At 39.1% G+C, this 20,858-nt stretch overlaps 1 protein-coding gene across 11 annotated transcripts in view; it reads right to left on the reverse strand.

Annotated features, from left to right (window-relative positions):
* Positions 1-20,858, reverse strand: part of CCDC85A (coiled-coil domain containing 85A) — a 203,590-nt gene that overhangs the window by 3,478 nt on the left and 179,254 nt on the right. Inside the window, exons 4-6 of one of the 11 annotated variants that reach the window (XM_032877718.1) lie at positions 7,808-7,942; positions 4,731-4,850; positions 1,139-1,237 (exon numbers count right to left, since the gene is read on the reverse strand). The exons of 4 other annotated variants lie outside the window; for them this stretch is intronic. In XM_032877718.1, the coding sequence (XP_032733609.1) occupies positions 1,139-1,237; positions 4,731-4,850; positions 7,808-7,942 (354 nt within the window). Of the gene's footprint in view, positions 1-1,138; positions 1,238-4,730; positions 4,851-7,807; positions 7,943-20,858 lie in introns of those variants that run through there. 6 more of the 11 variants (XM_032877720.1, XM_032877719.1, XM_032877721.1 and 3 more) reach the window with 6 other exon arrangements.

Genomic DNA, 20,858 nt, shown 5'->3' on the forward strand with positions numbered 1-20,858 from the left:
TTTTTTTTTTTTTTTTTTTTTTTTTTTTTTTTTTTTTTTTTTTAAGTGTGTGGCTTAACTATTCGACTTGATCTGAAGGACATACTCAAATTGAAAACTGTAAGGACAGGCTGAAAAGCTACAGAAGGTGTGAAGGGTGGTGCATTGGGGAAATTATGACTTCTAGAACTAATGACCTTTTGAAAACAGATGAAAACAGATGCAGGAAAGAAAAACAGCTACAACACAAAGAAGCAGGAGAATAAAACTGTGGCCCCAGCACATATAAAATGCCCAGGGGACTTAAAACATTTACTGGATTCCAAGAATACCTCAAGAAAGTAGATACATGAGAATATCTGGTCCTAATAGCTTAAAGGTATTTCTAAGCAATTTTGATACCCTCATGGACAAAGAATGTGAGGACAAAAGTCCAATAGAGCTAGTTAAAATCAGTGCTTAATATAATCTGGTTGTTTTAGCTTTTTAACAAACTTTACCAATTATACTCTTCTGAATTCTTGGATTAAATAATATACCCATGCATATTACTCAAAATTTAGCCAGGGATTAATAATAAAATCCAAATCCCATTATTGATATGCATCAAAATAGCATGTCAGGTTTTTTTTTACTGTGTTCTACTCTGATTTCTATGTGTCTATCTCTTATGTTCATATTTATTTTCTCTTAACCATTTTCTGAGCTTTTATCCAGCACTGAAAGGTAAAGATACTACTTTGTGTGACATGAAGTGCCCATATCACATGACTTTTTTTCCAAATATGGTTATAAATAAGTTTGAAGAAGGCTGTGTTTTATCACAGGCCTTTAAACACTGATTTTTAGGTACCACTATGAAACAGAAACCCATTTCTCAAAACTAGCACCACAATGTCAGACAATAAACAATTTAAAAATGTTCATAGATCATTCTGGAATCCAGAATTGGCTGATTGTTGCTTACCTCAATATTTTATGGCTGTTAATAATACTGCAATAAAATATACTAAAGATAAGAAGGGGAATTGGTTTTATTTTTATATAAAAAAATAAAGGCATTTGGCCAGCATTTTGAAAAGTAGGTATCCATAAAGTGGTAACTAAGCTATGATGGGGCTTTCAACACAGAATACACAATAAATCACATTAAACTTACATTGCACATTTCTCTGACTATAGCTTTTTCTGTCTCACTAAGGTCATTTTCATACTCTTTACCCTGTTGACGATCTATAGTTTCCTGAACATCCAAGACCTGGATTTGTTGAAAAAGAAAAGCAAATTTCACATGGAAAAAAACTTGTTAGTTATGAATTAAACCATCAAGGAGCTCCACTTTGTAAAACCTTTGGTTTTCTCCGTGTCTGCGTATCAGAGTGGATTACTATATGGCAAATCTTTTAAAAGGGATCAATTCTACTTGGTTTTCAAATGGCCATGAAAAGCAATTGTATAACTAATAGTCAATTGAATGTATCTAATTATTGGAGACATTAATGAATTTAGTTAATTGGGTCATTAAGATAATGTGACTATGTCCACCATTTGGAGAAATTCTTGCTCCACTATAAAGGTGAGCAATTAATTAACGATCTGCCAAATAATCCAAATGATATGTAGACATGGCCTATAGAAAAGAGGACTAAAGGAAATGATACTGACAGGTGAAACCGGTCAGAACCCAGGAATATGTACATAAGAACTCGAGTGAACATGAACGCTACTGGCATCACAGTTCTTGCCTGGACGTGTTCCCAGGGCCTAGAAAAGGCCTATGAAAATGGTTCTGTGATAATATCAAAGAGAAAAACTGACTCCTTTCAGTGAAAATACTTGAGCAACACTTTATCTTTCATTAGAGCAAAGAAAGAGTGTTGGCATGAGATGCTTTTAAGCAATTTTAGAGGCCGCTGATTCCACTTCTTTTACGTTATCTCTAAATGCATTCTAAATATTTCTTCAAATAGGCTTAAAAGTTTTCAGGCCATACTTTCTATAGGTCAAAAGGGGAGAAAACTTTGGTTTTGAGTGTAATTTTTCTCTGTATACTTTTATAAGCCAAAGCACTAATAAAGCAAAAAGACCCAAGAAAACAAAGCCCCCAAAGTAACGCTTTTCCTAAAAGCTCCAAGAATCCCCACTGAATTGTGACATTGCTAAACTCCTTGGTTCTGTTATCATGGTCAGTGCTAATGGTCACACCTAAAGGTGTCGCCTGAGAACTAGCACCAGTGAACAGTTGAGCCAAAATAAATAAGGACCTTCATGTCCAGTTCATAGATAGTTTGCATGGATATTTACTGGAGTTCAGTCCTGCAATAATCTAATTCACAAACTATTCCTTTGTTAACTCAAAATGTCTAGCCATTATTACTCTGTAGGTACTACTTCTGTCAGGGAGGATATCACGGTAGTAAAGGAGTCACCCTGCTACTCCAATTAGAATCTGTTCACATTCTTTATATAATCAGAGGAAATCCTGACTATGCTCAGTGAATATTCATAGAAAACTTAACTCCTGGAACAAGCTCATTTGCCTACAAATTCAATTTCTAATGCACCTCAGAGAAGTATACTTCAACTCAGTTAATTTCTACTAAATGAAGTGAAGCTCCAATTAATAGCATGAATTTTAAAGCAAGATAAATGTGGTGTTATTACAAGTGGGCTAATTTCTCACACTGATTTATAACACTTTTCTCCCAAACCACAGCCATAGAGTTTGTTTGTTTTAGAGCCTAGAGATTTTGGTGGTCGGTGGCGGCGGGTGGGGTTGGTGGGGAATCTATCAGAAGATGAGAAACTGAGCCATTGTTTTAATTCTTTCACAACAGAGAAATTTTATGTTATAAATCAGCTCTAGGATCTATGGGCTTTTGAAAACAAGACACATTGAGTGGCTACATTTCTTCTTTTAGGCTGTGATATCCCTAAGACGCATTTCCCAGAGGCAATATGTCCTATAGGCACATATTTCTGTTTCATGACACAATTAATTCATGGAAGCAAATGTATTTTGTATTCAAGAGCCTCCCCTTAGCCAATAAAGATGCTTCAGTTGCTCAGTACTACCCATCTGCCGAGTGAGGACACTTAATATGTTCTGATTATAACAATTATTTTTCTCTCTTAAGATAAAAATTTTATATGAAAATTAGAGAACGAATTCAGAGAAAATTGAAGAGCTCCTCCTTGCCCTTCCCTTCCAAGCCATAGGAACACAGGTGCAATGAAAAATTGAAGAAAGATTGCAGTGCTATCCACTATGCTGATCTGACTCAAACTACACTTGCCACTTAATAAGGCAACGGGCAGAAGCAGTCTTCAATCCAAAAAGTAGAGCAGAGTATGTGCAGATGCTAATAGTACAGGACTAAAGACACTCATTTTTTCTTTCTAAGATGCTCTTCCGAGAGCTAGCGTCTGGTTCATGCTCAAGTAACAGCCCGTTTATCAGGCTGCTCATGCTACATGACATCCATATGCTGCCACCCAGAGCAAGACGGTGGTCAGTTGATAAAACAGCCCCCACTAGCTGCACGGCGGTGCCCTCATTCCGCTGTGTCATCCCACGCGAATTCCTCTCGGTTCCTCACTTGGTGAGTTATTCCAACCAAGATGGAAGTGCCAAGTGCACCGCCCTGGCCAGCTGCATGGTTCTGCTACCTTCCCACATCTGCAATCAGTATATGCTTGGGAGGAGCAGCTCATTTCATGGAAGTTACAGCAAAATATAATGGGGGAGCTGTATCTCCTGCTGAAACCAAATCCAATACATATTCTTAATTTCTTATCTGGTTATTTGCTTTATGCATGCCCCAGAAAGTGTGGCCCACTCCAAAAGAGTGCATCTTAAGGCTGCTGATAAATCATTCCAAAACCAAAACTATTTTAGTAAAGCTGTGAAACTCCAAGGGCAAGTACAGGACTGAAGCATGCAACATACCTGATAACTCCGAAAGGTTTGATCAAGGCTACGTGTTAGGAATTACAGATAATTTGAAGGACAGTGAGTCATACCTTGGAACTGATAAAATTTCAGGGAACTGTCCTAATTGTTAAGGTGATTTTTATTGCCTGTATCAGTTTCTTCTCTTAGATAATATATTATTAATTTTACTTATGATGCTTACCTATTAGAAAACTATTGGTAAAGAAAATAAATAATGCATTTCAGCTGGATCTTTTTGACAGATACTTGGAGGATCTGAAGTAAAAACCAAAAATAAAACTAGCATTATGAATAAGACCTGTTTTCTAACACTCTATGGAACAGCATTAACTAGAGTTTGAAGACCTAATTTCCAGTTAATGGGGGGACAGAGGAGGATTTTAGTTCAAGATTTTGTTTTAGTCATGGCACCATGTATTTCACTTGCATCCAGAAAGAAAACTCAGGTATCCTTCCTTATTTTGGCCAATCCTTGAGACCCTCTTTTGAAATCATGCATGCTAAAGACATTGTCCATCAAATACCCAGAACAAGAGTTTACACACATGGATATACATGCACATCAGACTTCAACTTCAATGCAGAGTGATATGAATCACATTACTCAAAACAAAATGATAAAACTAGAGATTTTTCAACCGGAAGTACTCAAACTCATAGTTGCAAAAAAAAAAAAAAAAAATTCAAAAATCAAAGTCTCTACAGTTAAAACAAGACTGTGAGGACTACCAGACCAGAGCAAACAAGCCACAACACAACTGAAATTCTGGATCAACGGTTGGACACAGTTGGTTACCTTAAGAGAATGTACCACGGGTTCAGGCTGCTGAGAAGGTGTGGTATGTCCACTGAAGCTAGCTGGAGAGTTGGGTGGACTGTTACTCCCATCAGCCCCAGATGACAACCTAAAAGAACCCTTAGTAGAAAATCAACAACTTTGTTATTAAAACAAAAGTCGTCTAATAACTGCATAGATGTCATTCAGTATTCAATTTCACTGCCAAATGAGAATCACCTGCTTAGTTACGTTTTTTCTAGCCTGCCCTAAGATGCTCTAAACCTATTAATTGGAATACGCTTGCTGCTTGACCAGCAAGAACACTTAAGCAAGAGCCATCACTATGCATGTCCAGATGTCATTCCTGATTTGCCAAAGAGAACAATGCCCCCTCAGGAATGCCCATTAAGAACATTTCAAGAATGATTTTTAAAACTTAAAGATACTCAAGAGTAGGGAATTTGCGAGATACTCAGCAGCTGAGTTAAACATGCTCACTCAGCAAGACAAATGGTATATTCCATATGTCTCAGGAAATATGCACACATTTCATTCTTGCATTGGAGAAACGGTGTGTCTTATAAAACCCTTCTTGGAAGCAAAGTCCTAAAGCGGAGCATTTTCCAAAGAGATTTACCCAAACTCAGCATTTGCTTTAAGGTAGAATTATTTTTTGTTTAAAAAAAAACAAAAAATAAAAAACTATGGCCACAAATTACATATTTGTACTTATGTGACTCTTTGACTTCATTGCTGAAAAATCAGCACTTGGGCAAGATTAACTTGGTCTATGAGAATCCTCGCCACCCATACAGGAACTGGGAAAAAGTAAAACTTCAATTATGTCCCCTCCTAGAAAAAGCAGCCAAATGGGAATTTCCTGAACCTGTTCTTATGGAGATCATGATACTCAAAGGGCCTGAATTTAATTTCTGCCCAGAAAATCTACAGATTTTCTTCATGCCTAACAGATTAATAACTGCTCCATTTCCCTTGATCTTATGACTCTAATACCCTGAGAAGGAGCCACTGTGGGTAGCTTCATAAAGGGAAGACACAACTGTGCTTAGGGACATTTATTTTCCAGCACCTACAGAAGAGCTTCTTTGTTGTGCATTTTAGGGATGGGAAGGGAGGATCTGAGAGCAGCAACAGGTACAAGTATGGGTTTTATGCAGACCATATTCTTTGTAGAGAAGTTGACAACTTCCATTGATTTTCACAAAGATGGTCATTTTTGCAGTTTGGAGAATCTTCCCCCTTCCCTTGCCACTCTTTCTTCCTATGTCCTTGAAGGCTATCCTTGCCACATCACAAGCCAACTAGAGCCATGTTCTTTTCCTTGCTCAAAGAAATATGCAATCAAATTGGGAGCTGCCCCCATCCTTACTAACCACCAGGGAGAGGAAGCCATGGAATAGGACATTTAGCATACCTCTCCAGCTCTGTCCTCTACTGCTACTAATGATTATGTTAATAGTAGGTGATGACATAGGAAAGCCAATTATGATAGTCCCAACACCTTCTGGGGGGAGAATGTCTATGTTTCCCTGTATTTGTAATTCAGATCAGATCAGACATAATAGTGCCTGAAACAAATAATAGAAACCAGTTATCATTGATTTTAGACATTCTTTCAAATCTAATGCCCCCAAAAGATCAAAGGCCCCACACCCAAGCAAAAGCACGCTAGAATTGATATGCCTACATTTTTCCAGCTCTGGGAAGGGAACATTTGAAACAGAAGTGCTGGGCAGCAGAAGGTTGGACAGGAAGGGCTGGAAGGAGGGATAGCTAAAAATTATGGCCTGCCCGGTGAGATTAGCAACCAGAGGCCCACCTGCATTGCACTGGTGCGTCCTAAATGAGAAGTTTGAAGCAGATAGGAAAAGAGAATAGTAGGGAACCAGAGCTCTTCGGAGAAGAGCTTCCTTCAGAACTCCTTCATTTTGGAAACATTTTATCTCTATACAGGAAAAGGGTGTCCAAAATTTGGTGGTGATGTTGGGGGAATGGTGGGCCCCTTCACCACCTTAAAACTTCTAATAAGTTTCCTTCTATTATTTGTTTCGGTATGCTAGCATTGTTAAAACAAAAGGAGAGTACTGTTCTTCCCTTAAACACTATTTTTTGAAATAATAACAATGGCTAAAGTCGGAACTGCCCAGTGGGGAAAACTCATTCAGGGATTAAAGTTCTCCTTCTGTGCCAAGGACTAGTTATTACTGGAAAGATCATTGTTCGTATTTTATGTGGTTTTTGGTAAAGTCACGAAGGTAAGCAAATGCCTGGTAAAGTTGTATACCAACAGGTGCTCCGTCCTTTTCTAGATTATAACACAATCAAGCACTTCATTCAATCAAATCCCATTTAATTACTCTAAAATAAAAGGCCATGTATCTTTGTGACTGATATTTGAAGAATTATCTAGGTTCAATCAATATCCCCTCTTAGTTGACTAATACATTTTCACATAACTGTTTTTAAAATATGCTGAGTAGAATGCTAGTGAAACAACTGATTTCAAACAGTCCCTTGGAATTTTTTACAATAACGTCAAGCCTGTTTGTTTAAATTGTGACTTGGCTGCCTCAAGGAGACAGGGAATTTAAAAAGAAGAAAATCTTAATAAAACTGGAAATGTGATTCCCAGCTTCCAGGTTGTTTTCCAACAACACGTGATCACATAGTGCACGCACCACCTCTTGGGTCAGCGAGCACTTTTAAAAGGCGAGGAATAATTTTCTGGGCTGGTCTACAGACAATTCATTTACATGGCCAGGGATCTTTTAAACTTCTTTTCCTGAAAGGTGCATGGTACCTTTATTCTCCGGTTGGCTTGAGGTTACTTAACTTTCAACCCCAAGTTCAGGAAACAAAACAAAACAAAAAAAAAGCAAAACAACAACACTGATGCTGATCGTTTAGGAGATGAAAGACTCGACTCCCAGCTTCCCTCCCCAGAATACACACACACAGCAACTTTCTTTCATGTGTACAGATTTGCTCTCTACCCCCCAGTGTCACTTTTCCTCTAGCAACAAAAGCCATCTGTATGCATAAGCAAATGCAGCAGCTGACCCATCTTCACTCACCGGGAGAGTGGGCAGGCATCTTCCTATTCCTCGGCACCCTTGCCACCACTGCAAGACCCGCCGGGCTCTGGGCCCCCAGCCTTTCTCCATATTTGAGCTGTTTCTAGTTGGAGGTTGCCTTCTATTCTGGGTGGCCTTATATTTGGAACAATATAGTACAATCACTCAGAAAAATACTCTTTCCCAAGTCTCAAGAAAGCAGATAGAACAAGAAGCTTAATGAAATGAACCACAATGACCACAATGGCAAGCTGTAACATGCACCTCGAATTAGGGAAAAAAAAATAAAGTAAAACTGAAGTCCTGTCTATTAGAGCTAATAGTAATTTTTTTTTAAAAGCTTTTGACTAATTCCTAAGTTATTGAAAAGAGATAGGTGATAATGCCAAACTTCTAGAAAAAACTGAAGCTACTTAGACAACTTTATTTGGTTTTACTTGTGAGAAACAGAGAATTAACTGTTAAGTCTTCTTCGTGTTTAAAATTATTCGAAATGCAATTGGGAGCACTGCACTCTTTTGTTAAGAAACACAAGGTGGGTAGATATATTCACCAACATTTAGAAAAACTGACATTGTATCAAATTCTCAGCAACATTTGTGCACATTGAAGACTGTGTAATGAGCTAAGAGGTCATCGCTGCATTAAAATAACTTTTACATGGGCTGTATACATCATTATCAAAATATCTATTAATCAGTTAATCTCCAAATTTCTACATTTGTTAGAACTAGAGATACCAGATAAATAAAAATTCTCATTTTTTTCTATGGCTAAATAGCATAATTCTATTAAAACTATCAGAAGAAAACACTTTCCTCTCCCTGACAACTTACACTAAGATCCTTATCTAAGTGTGCCCATCTTAATAAGAATTTTTTTTTAAATATAGAAAATTCACCAAATAGTACCCAAATTCTGGTGTCTGAATGTTTAATTTTAGGAGGTTGAAAATGACAACATAATTCTTCAGTTCCCACTGATCTCTTTTTGTAGAAGTGTATGCTGTGTTGTGAATAGCACTGGCCTAATTTCCACTCTTCTCCAATGTTCAGAGGCTGAACAATGATAAAAGAGTAATGATGACCACAGCTGGTACTCGCAAATCTCTCTTCTGAATCTATGGAATCAGTAGAACCGGTTACCTATTAATTAAATAAGTCAGCCACACATATTCCTCACATGTAACAGAGCAAATTATATATTTAGACTATGATGATCATTTCATTGTTAGCAACACGGATTTGAACATGGCTCTTTAAGTGATCATCTCATGTTGTCAGTATCTAATTTCTTCTCATCAAAAGAATTCTATCCAATAATTTATGTGGTTTACAACTTAAAATCCACCTCTCAACCATAGTTCTATTTCTGAGATAATCATTAAAAAGTACGGTATTTTTTTTTTCTTACAAAGGAGTCCTATCTTCCAGATTTGGTTCCCTTCATTACTTACACATCTTAAACATCTCTCAGATTTTACATTTCCAGATTCAATGACTGAGTAAGACATACAGGGATTCCTACTTCCCTTTTAATGTGTAGTGAGATTGAATCTCAATGCCTCTCCAATGTAACAAACTCATTATCATAACCATAAAATCTAACATCTATAACTATTTAGAAGGCTGCTGGAAGGAGCAGCCCTTTAGCTACAGTATTTCCCCACTTTTGTAAAGTAGATACAACACGACATAATAGCTGTGCCTTTCAGCATCTTGTAAACGGTTCTTTTAAAATATTATATATAGATTGCATAGTATTATTACTCTCATAAGAGGGGGCAGTATATATAGGCCAGATTTTCATGGAAGAATAAACTACTTGATGGTATAGCCATTTTAATTTTAAAGGGAAAGATACTCTTCGAATGAGGTCTATTGACTTTCTACTCATGCTGGCAACTTTAAAAACAAAACAAAACTCCAGGTCATGCAAAAATGTATTCTGGACTGGCCATCAATTTGACCTTCGAGTACATTAAATGGTATATATGTACTAATGAAAGCTTAGCTCGCTCTTAGCTCTACAATGGTCAATCACACTATTTTCTGAAGGCTACCTCATAAAACATAATAAGCCTCACTAACTCTATAGGTAGAATTGTTTTTGGCAACTTCAGAGCTTGAAGCAGGGGAGCCCAGATTCTGGCTATCAACCAGGAGAACAACCTCAAACCTTAAAAAAGTCCTTTCTATTTTTTGAGGAGTTCTATTTTTGCTTGGTTTTGTTTTCTGCAGTTTTCCAAAATTCCAAACTTATAAAGAATGCCTGAATGACGCTACTATTCCCCTAGACGTCTGTGTACTCATCAGCCACTTTATATCCAGGTAAATCCAGTTGATTTAGGTATCAGGAGGACCACTCTAAATGCTAATAGCAAAGTAATGCTCTGCGTCAAGACTGAATGGGAGGTAAATTACAGATTACTTACTGTATGGTAAGTACTCATTATAGAGATCATGAAATCTAATGCTGTAAGCAAACACCCTAGATCAAGACACAAAAATATCCCTTACTATTACTGAAGAAGATAAAATGTATTGGTACTATTATGTCTCTTATCACATGATATCTGGAAGATGTTTTTCTAAGAAAATTGGAACTTGAGATATTTTCTAGTATTGTCCTTACAATACAGACTTCTCCTCAGAATTAAGGGAACAAAAGAAGCTACTCAGTTTTTAAAAGATCATCTAAACAATAAGAAAATATATTAATTATGGTCTCGTTGGATAAAATTATTACAATTCATAACAGTAGTTTTAAGAGAACCAACAAGAGGAAGTAATTGTGATTAAGTTGTCTTCTTGCTATTTTATAGTTACATTTCTTTTATTGTTATTTTAGTTGGCATTCTGGAAGCTTCCATTCTTTGGCCTTCCAGAAGTACATATTAAAAGTCTTTAACACAAAAAATGTGTTTTTATATTTTATCATATAAAATACAGGCTTCCCACTTAGATATAAATCAGATGTAATACATTTGTAACAAACTTTGGAGTCCAGCCCTCTTATCTATTATAGGAAGCCAACTATGGAAAGCTAAAGATTGATCGGCTAAAGTGGTTTCCTGTTAGTTAAAGATGTTCAATTTTTAATAAGGTCTGAAGCTAGGTCAAACTATCATATGGTGCATCAGAATGCATACTTAGTTGAGGACGGAGGATGAATTTTCTTTCCTTCTTATGGGACAAAGAATGATGCTTTGCTTCATTTCATCAGGAAAGTACTTTGTTCAGTTTGACCAGTCTTCATTCTGACATACTTTTTACGAAACTGCACTAGCACACAAACAGAAGCTTTAGAGGTTACCTTGACAGATCTTTTCCAAGATTCCTGTGAATGAGCAGAGAAATGCTGAGACCCTCTGCTCTAATACATGACAGTTAGTTGGCTGTATTCAAAGTGTATTTTTATTTTTCTTAAAGATTTTATTTATTTGATAGAGATCACAAGTAGGCAGAGAGAGAGGGGAAAGCAGGCTTCCCACTGAGCAGAGAGCTCGATATGAGGCTCGATCCCAGGACCCTGAGATCATGACCTGAGCAGAAAGCAGAGGCTTTAACGAACTGAGCCACCGAGGCGCCCAGAAAAGTGTATTTTTAAAATTGAAATGAACTAATATAAGGAATATTTTCAATACCAAATTAAAATAGTAAGCAGTTTCCTAGATTTATGGCTATTCATTTATTCACTTAAATATTTACTAAGCAGCTACCAAGGTAATGTCCCATGCTATGCCAGGTAGATATCTAATCCAGTAACTTTTTGTGTAAAAAAAAAAAACAACAAAAAACAGCACAGTAAGTTCAAGTCATTGACTTTAGAGGTCACACTGCCTGGGCTCAGAATCTTGGTCAGACCCCAAGCCTCAGTTTCCCCATCCATAAAGTGTGGGTACTTATGATACAAGGGTGCCTCACTCGATGAGGCTACTTATATGAAAAGAGCTCTTAAAATGGCGTCTGGCTCACATCAAATGCTCTGCAGCAATTTGTTGTCCTTATGAATGTGTTTGCTTTGCTTATCAATACATTTTATAATTTATATGTCAACCTACTTCCATATGTTCATTATCCAGAGTAGTTCTCAACCTGAGGTGAGCTGGCCCTCCAACGGGGACATCTGGCAAAAATGCAGACATTTACTGGCTGTTAAAATTGGGCAATTTCAGTGGGGCATTTATGGGTTGAGGCCCAGGACGCTGCTGAATGCCTGACAATGCCCAGGTCAGCCCCCATGACAAAGAATTATCCAGCCTCAAAGGTCAACAGTGCTCAAGTTGAGGAAGTCCGATTTAGAGAAGGAGAACTGCACTGGAAAACAGCAAAGCCACATTTCTGGAAACAGCTTCGTAGATTCTGCAGATGAGGGTAAGTGTCCCCCCGATTTGGTGATTAGGATGATTTTAAAGGAAACTCTCTCAGCTTCAGCCCTCAAGTGGTCTAAGTATATAGACATCCAACTTCCCACCCCAAATAAGAAATTACTCTTTCTAACAGAAGGGAAAGAATTAAAAACACCCCAGACATCCTACTGTTAACAACGCTAGCAGAAATACAATACAAATGGTCAGCACAGGGCAGGGGTCCAAAGAACGAAGAGCTCTCTGATAGGAGACAGAGAGCATGCTGCAAGCACCTTAAGAATCAAGACACCAATCCCACAGAGAATTAAATTGGCAGAAGGCGCTTTTCTGGAAATGATGAAAAGAAATAAAGCTTCCTTAGCAATATGGCAGGTGGAGATCCGGCACTCAATTTTAAGCAGTCACACTAGGAAAGAAAACAATCGCCAACAAATACAAATGAGGGCCCTGACCCATGAAACAACATCCCAGGGCAGATGAGAGCATCGTGTGAGGGAAATCAGAAATTCCTACCCGACCAGCGACCACTCTCTCCTTCACTTATGGCTCAGGGTTGTTTTTGGTCTATGGGTCTGCCTCCTCAACAGCTGGACGACTTCCTGAGGGCGTGTCTGAGTCCCCAGAATACTCAACCACTGAGCTCCTGCTACCTGTTAGGACTCTCCTAAATGCTGTCATTTAAAATATTCTTCAAACGGGGCGCCTGGGTGGCTCAGTGGGTTAAAGCCTCTGCCTTCGGCTCAGGTCATGATCTCAGGGTCCTGGGATCGAGCCCTGCATCGGGTTCTCTGCTCAGCAGGGAGCCTGCTTCCCTTCCCTCTCTGCCTGCCTCTCTGCCTACTTGTGATGTCTGTCTGTCAAATAAATAAATAAAATCTTCAAAAATAATATTCTTCAAACTACTACATGTTAATATCTATTAAGACACTAACTGTTGGCCTGGTGCTGTTCTCAATAATTTAATAATTTATGCTCCATAATTTTTGTGTGGGGGTCCTAGAGATCTTCTGTTCTGTGCACCCACTGCTTAGTTCCTGGGCTGCAAAGAGATCCTGGGGAGGATTTAGTTGTCTGAAATGGCCCAGGGTTTGGGCCGGGGGTGGGGGGTTGCGGGGGGGGATTGGAATAAGAGTGTGTTAATATTAATAACTGATACAGATGAACCGGTGTATACCAGCTTAAAGTCAGCTCTGTACTCATTTGACTTTCTCCATTTGAGGCATCTAACTGTGGCCCCAAGAGTTACATCAAGTCTGCATCTAGAATCATAACCCAAGGATTTTGAAACTTAGAATTTTACAGTCTCCTAAAGAATTTGTGGAGAATTACCGACCATTCACTTTGGAATACAATAGGAGTCATGCTATAAATGAAATGCAATAGGGCTCCAGAGAAGTACAGTTGTCAAGAGAACAATCTATTTCCTGTTCTTTCTTCCATTTGACTTTGGGTTCAGTGATACTTTTTTGGATCTTGTGCTTTTCTTGATACCATACCAGTACGATCCAGAATGTCACTCTCTTGATTCTGGTTCCCATTCATTCATATTCATATTCTCTCTCCCTCTCTGATCCTGGAATAGGTTATCTTAAAAACTTGCTTCAATCCTGGCTTTGCTGATGCATAAGTAATGATCATGAGAACTTTACTTTCATTGTTTAACAGATGCATATCATTACTCTCACTACTCACTTAAGGGTAAACTGATAAGAATCTGGCTCACAGCTCAATTTTAAGCCCTGTCACACTTAACAGTAAGATTTCATGTATCTTTGAGCTCCTTGAGGTCACTGTACTTGACTTTTATTGGCTTTGAAATTGTGATTACCAGTACACCCTATCTGCACATAGTAGTTGCTCAATAAACAGTATATTACTGGATGGTCAAAATCTAGGTGTGAGATTGTGGCTTTTCCTTGATCAACTCAAGAACAGTTGTGTCAATGCTTTCCTTGTGTGTCTATACATTTGGAAATTAGAAGCCACTCAACTACTTGCCAAGTAAGTAAAGCACACCTCTAGAGTGCTAATGTGGCCCAAATCAAGAAGGGAAACTCCATGTCTTTGATGGTCCAGATTTTGGCAAGTTAAACTCTGACTAAATTCCCATTACTTCTTTTGTTTTCATTACCCAGATACTCTTATTTGAGCAAAATAAATTCATCTTAAAAATCTTGAATCACTTCTATTTCTAAAGCTATAGTAAAGCTCAAATATGTTAAAATAGCAACTGAAAAGATCACTGGAGCTGGTTAGCAGACCAAAATTAGAAAGAGACTTAGACCAGGGCATCCAAAGTATATGCTGGTTCTCATCAAAATCATTATGTGATGCGAAACATTAAGTGATGAAAATAAAGTAATATCAAAAGAGATATTATTCTCAACTTCACTAAGTGCAGGCCAATCTGTAAGAATCCAGGTGTTCCCAGCCAGGGAAACCAGAAGATAATATTTATTCACTCATTTTCATTTCTTACGCCAAATAATGGCTAAGATTGAAGTCTGTAGAGTCACAGAAGAGACGGTAAAGAGGTTTAACTCAAAGAACCTAAAATTTTAGACATTTGCCCTGTTTAGGGAAACAGAAGTCATTCAGAAGGATGTGAGGGGCAGAGTAGCAAGTACTGAGGCTGACATGAAAGGCAGGAGTCCGATTGTGAAGAACCTTCTACAACACGTGGAGGATTCTGTACTAAGGCATGAGCTGTGATAAGACCCAGTTTGCCCATCAAATAATACTGTGTTCTTGGGAGAACAAAGTAATTTTGAGATACCTGAGACTCCAGGTGAAAATTGCAGATATAGAAATGCAGTTTCAAAAATAAACTAAATGAAAGTAATTGCAGAGATTAACATGATGCCTTTTTACAAGAATTAGAGAAGGCAAATTCCAGAAGAAAAGAATCCGTATCTAGAAAGGGCTAGGACAGCAAACACCATATATCTCTGTAGCCAGAATGGCAGCAGACAAAGAATAACAATGAAGGCCTGATTTAAAAAAAAAAAAAAAGCTGTTAAACAATATGTAGGAAATGTGAACAGTTACATTTATGTACATTCTGCTTCTAGGTAATGAGTTTATGTGCTTAGTTCTTGTCTTTTGTTAACCATACAATCCTCAGCGAGAAACACTCAAATTTCTAGGGAAAAAAAATGATACATTTAAATGATTCTCCAATCAGGTTGACATCAATTAAATAGTGAAGATTGATGGCATTTTTGTTGAGAAAAACATATCTGAAGACTTTTAGGGTTATAAGAATGGGGGTTGAGGAGGCAGGAGTAGGACCCAGAGTCAGGACCTGCAGCTGAACGGCCAGTGTATACGCCCAAAGCAAAAAAGGAACTCGGGTTAACTGCATTTGGCTTGATGAACAGAGTTGACTGATGCTGGTGTTAAATCCCTCAGCACTCCCCAGAGCCCAGTGGTAGACGTGCTCAGAGCTAGAGCCCCAGGGACTAAATGACTATTTAAGAGAAATACTTATTGAGTTGACTAAGAACTGTTACTCTGTCAGGTGGCGTGGGCTGCCCTGGCTTCACCAAAAGGAAGAGCCTTCTTTCTCCTCTTTTGCTACAGGTTCCCACACAAAATGGGAAGGTCAAGATAAGAGAGCGGTAGCACCAGCTTCATCCCAGGGCAGCCACTAGAACTAGTACTTCTACCCCCAACCAGCACAGAATGCAGTTCCATCAGTGACATTTCTTGGAAGCTCCATCTTGGGAGGATTCGCAGTGGCTTTATGTGTGAAGGCTTACAGGAACAGAAGCAGCAGAAATGAATGCCGTGAAGCCTCTGCACATGAGGTGGAAATGAAATCTCTAGCCAGGAGTGATGAACACCTTCCTCGGCGCCCCCTAGTGAGAACATCATCGGGGCACAAAAGGAAGCATCTTGAAAGCATGAGCTCTCTTTTCACAACCAGCTCTTACCAGGAAGGAAGGAAGAGACAAATAGGCTTATGTGTGTCATACCTCATAACGTAAATAACTTATGATGAAAAACAAGAGTTTTGGATTCAAACTATAAATGCTCATTGGAGTCAATAATATTCAGAAAGGTAAATCAATGACCCATCAGAGAGTTTTAAAATAAAGGGTAAAACCACTCTGCAGAATGAGTACACAAATCATCTGTAATTCTGGGAGATTAAAGAAGTTGAATGAGCCTCTCCTTCCAATCTGGACTGTACTTTCTCCTTCCCTCTCTTTAAATTTTAGAGTGTCCCAGGGCACAGTCCACAAACCCCCCCCCCAACATTCATTCAACAAGAAGTTCTAATTCAGTCCCATATCAATATATTCTTGCAAATTTGTATCTCTGGCCCTAACCTCTCCCCGACTTTCTCCTCTATGTCTGACTCTGCAGGTGATATCTCCTCATAGATGTCTGCCTCAGATATACCATGTCCAACACAGAACTTGACTCCCCTGTACCTCCTAACCCATCCCCCCTCCAGGGTTCCCCATCTCCATAAACAACACCACCAATCATACAAAATTACTTACATGAAAACCCAAGGAGTCCTTCCTGATTCTTCCCAGGGCTGTCACACTGACCAACCCTGGGCTGTTACTTGCTGTCCAGCCTATGTTAACGGTTCCTCCTGGGGTTGTCAGTCCTCAAACTATGAAGCCACATGCAACCTCTTTCCCTTATAGTCCAGATCAAGTCTATCATGGAGCACTCTCAACTCTACTTCGATAAATCCTCTGAATCCAACACTTCCTCACCATCTCCATGCTACCACTCCATGCTACAAGCTACCACCTCCCTCTCAGGCTACCAATCTAGCTCCCTAATAATGCATGTCCCTATGTCCTCCCCAACCTGCCTTTAACTTCTTCAGTCTGCATTCCTAGTGACCTTCTGGTAATGTAACTAGATGTATCACACCCATGCTCCATTCCTCCAGTGGCTCTCTAGGAACTAAGACCCAAACCCAAACACTTGATTTTGGTCAACAAAATCCACAGGGTCTCTTACCTGCCTGTCTCTGACCTTCCCACCTCACCTCCTTTTATTCTCCGTCTCACACACTCTGTTCCAGCCACACTAACTTTCTTGTGCTTGTTTCCTCACACATGCCTAGTTCACCGCCACTGAAAGCCTTTGCCCTTGCTGATCTCACTTCCTGTGATGCTCTCCCTTAATCCTTCTGACCCCTCCTGATGTCACTTCCTCAGAGAGGCTTCTTCTAACTCCATGCAAAATACCCTCTCACTCCAGTCACTTACCAGTTCTGTACCCTGCTTTTGTTTCCTTCAAAATCATTATTACTTCCACATATTACATATTTGGCATTTTAAAAAGAATAGTCCACTAAAATGTAAGCTGCATGAATTGAGGGCTGTATCCGCATTGTCTAAAGCATTATCTGTATGCAAGAGGTGCTCACAAAATATCCGGGGGGCGGGGTCAACTATCAAAAGAACAGCCAACATAAGCCATCAGTTCTCCATGATCTACAGAAATCCCATTCCCTTTTAGTTAGGGGTTGTTTTGGTTATACTAAGGAAAGCAGGGGAAGCCCACTAATCACCTATCTTTGAATGGATATCTCTGCACTAATCTAACAATAAGCATCAACATTTCTCATTCCAAATAGCAAGGTCACTGCTTTTGCCTAGCCTCCATGAGATTCTGGGGGTAAAAGACAGCATCAATAGCTGATACAGAAAGCAGTTTCCCTTCATCCCTCCATACAATCTCTGACCATAGCTAATGCCACAAACTAAGACTGCCCGGTTAGAAGTTTTCATCTCTCCTGGAGTCTCCAGGGCCAAAATTTGGAGAACACTACCCAAGGAAAGGACCTGGCTGACCCTTAAAATGCACGGCTAAAATTTCCTGGAAAGTTTTGAAAAGTAACATCACAAAGCTTTAGGAAAGGCAAGTTTTAAAAAGAAATTTTTTTGAAAGTTAGAATTTTTACAGTAGTCTCATCCTGGAAAACAATCTGGTTAACCAGCAGTAAGTTTTCCTAAGCTAGCCAAAGTGGTTTAAAAAAAAAAAGTCTTTTGCTAGCTCCGGAGGGAAATGACCCGGAGACTAATGAGCGCCATACGCTACTCGCGGCCTGACCCTCAGCAAGTCACTTGTTCTTAATGGAGAGGCTAATATGGAGAGTCCTATCAATTAGCTTCATGTGGCGCCTGGGAAGGGTGACTAATAGGCCTGATTGCAAGGCACTCTGAAAACATAAGTGCTACAGAGAAGTTCCCTAATTTCCAGATGGCCATCAGTTGCCATTAAAGCAATGCGAATGCATCTGGCTCTTTTTAAGCTCTTTTCCACCCTTTGGCTCTTCTGGTGACACAGACAAAAAGATGAGTGAGGATTCTTCTCGCCCTCCTATAGGTCTCCTCCTGATCCACAGGAAACACAATGGAGACGCAAGCTAGCCTTTGCTCTCCTTTGTTCCTTCCAAAGTACCTTGCAGATCCCCATGAAGAGAGACTGCATGAATGGCCAGAGGAAGGCTTTTCCTTTTTGTCCTTTTCAAGCATAACACAGATCATCATTAAAAACCACAGATTTGACAAAGATCATGGGAGAAGAGAATATGAATGACCTGAAAAATACAGAAGTCACTTTATTCTTAATAGTGATCTCCTGATTTCTCACTCTATCAGGTGATGTCCTCACTTAAAGAAAAAAGGGAGATTAATTGGTTTCTGACCTCCTTCCATGCCAGAAATGGCTTTCCTCATTCACAGATGGACATGGATTTAGAATTTCACTTGTCTGTGAAGGAGTATACAGCATTTCATGTTCTTTCCAAGCTACCTGTCGTGTGGTATCTAGTTTAAAGACAAGCTTGCCCATGTTATCTTTTCAGCAATTGCTCTAAGACGTGTAAGGACACAAAAACAATATAATCAATCACTCATTAAAGTACAGCTTCAATCATCAGACATATGTGTTTCAGCAAAGTACAAACTTCCTATCTGTTAGTACCACAACAACTGTCCTGTAGGGGAGGACTTGCCTTTTCAGTTCAAATGCAAGCATCTTGATCTCCAACAAATTTTCCTCCCAAAGCTAAGTGGCTTGTTGGAAAGAATAGCTTGGCCTCTTCCCAACTATTCTTCTGGTTCACTCACAGAGCATTTCAAATCCCACATGTTGATAACTGAGGGCAGGTTTGGGGATGACAGGAGAAAGAAACTTAAGCCAATGAAAATAGAAATAGTACTTATTGGGAAAAGTTTTTGTATATAATAAGTTATTTATGCACAAATGAAAATTTGCATACCAATATGAGGGACCAATTTTTAAAATGATATTAAGAGATACCCCAAGAAACTGACAATTTCAGGGTAGAGTAGGAGGTCAGCAAACTACTCTTGGAGATAAATCCAGACCCTTTCATCTGTTTTATAAGTAGTTTTGTTAGAACATACCCACACCTGTTCATTTAGCTATTCTGTTTTCAGCTTTTCTGGTGCCACAATGGCAGACTGGAGTAGTTGAAAAACACCATATGGCTCACAACTTTGAAAATATTTACTATCTAGCCCTTTATTGAAAAGGTGCCAAGTCCTGGTTGAGGTGATAAGAACATTATGACAGGACTGGAATAGTCTGGGAATTTATTGGAGAAGGAGGCAAGTGGCTTACAAAGAAACCGTAACTGAACCAGAAGGGATAAGTGTTAAGTAGAAAAATATTCTTTCTTGACTAATCAGGTTATCTAGGGGCTAGAAATGTCCTTAAGATTAATAAAAGAAGGAAATCTTCCCATGCTGAGAGAATCATTATCAGAGCAATGAAGTTTCTCACTGACTAGTAAAACAGACGGACTAATGACTCAGCTGGGTTTCTTGGCAAATTCCCAATTCAGACCCTAAGGATGCTACACCAGAGGTTTGCTCTGGATGGTGATGGTGGAGATTGTGGAGGTGGCTGGTGGTATTTTCACCACTATCTTGCTTCAAAAGACACACATTTGCCTTGCAACAGGTTTCAGCAAAATGGGGAGAATGCTAGACTAGTGATAACAGATAATCTGGGCACAAACCTTGCCTTAGCCCATGAGTGAACACTCTCTCATCTGCAAAACAGAGATTATCATAGGAGCCAGGGTCAGGATGGGTCAGCATCAAGATGGCTTCCAATAGGCAGGACCTCTGCTGATACTCAGAATGTGGTTCTAGGGCTTGGGACAACAACAAAACTCTAAGCTGGAATGGGCCACTCAACCAGCCCCATCTTGTGAGCTGTCTGCACCCTGAGGCTGACTCAACTATGAGCGTTACAGATTGTTGTACAGCAGCCATTTTGCTGTGGCCCAAATGGTGTGTCTCACAGGAAGAAAGGTCCATTTCAGGCTGCAGCCCCATCATTTAAGAGCTTGTAAAAATAAAAGAATTGGGCACTATCCCTTTCATGACCTACAACAACTCTCCTTGGGCCCTAAACACTTAAGATTCTGAATATTGAAGACCAACAGGATTGTTGCCTTCAAACAGAATGAACATAAAAAATATCTAAAATTAAAAGCATAATTTAGTAAGGTGATAAAGTATTAAAAATCAATGTGATAGCGACATTGGACATTTTCTAGGCTTAAAGACCACAGTCTTATTGATTCGTAAGTAACTGTAGCATCACTTACAGCCCTGATAAACCACCCAGAATTGAGAGCTGTCTTATGATGCTCTCACGGCTGGT

The sequence above is a fragment of the Lontra canadensis genome, unplaced genomic scaffold (genome assembly GCF_010015895.1).
Source record: "Lontra canadensis isolate GAN:19392208 unplaced genomic scaffold, GSC_riverotter_1.0 scaffold61, whole genome shotgun sequence".
Classification (NCBI taxonomy): domain Eukaryota; kingdom Metazoa; phylum Chordata; class Mammalia; order Carnivora; family Mustelidae; genus Lontra; species Lontra canadensis.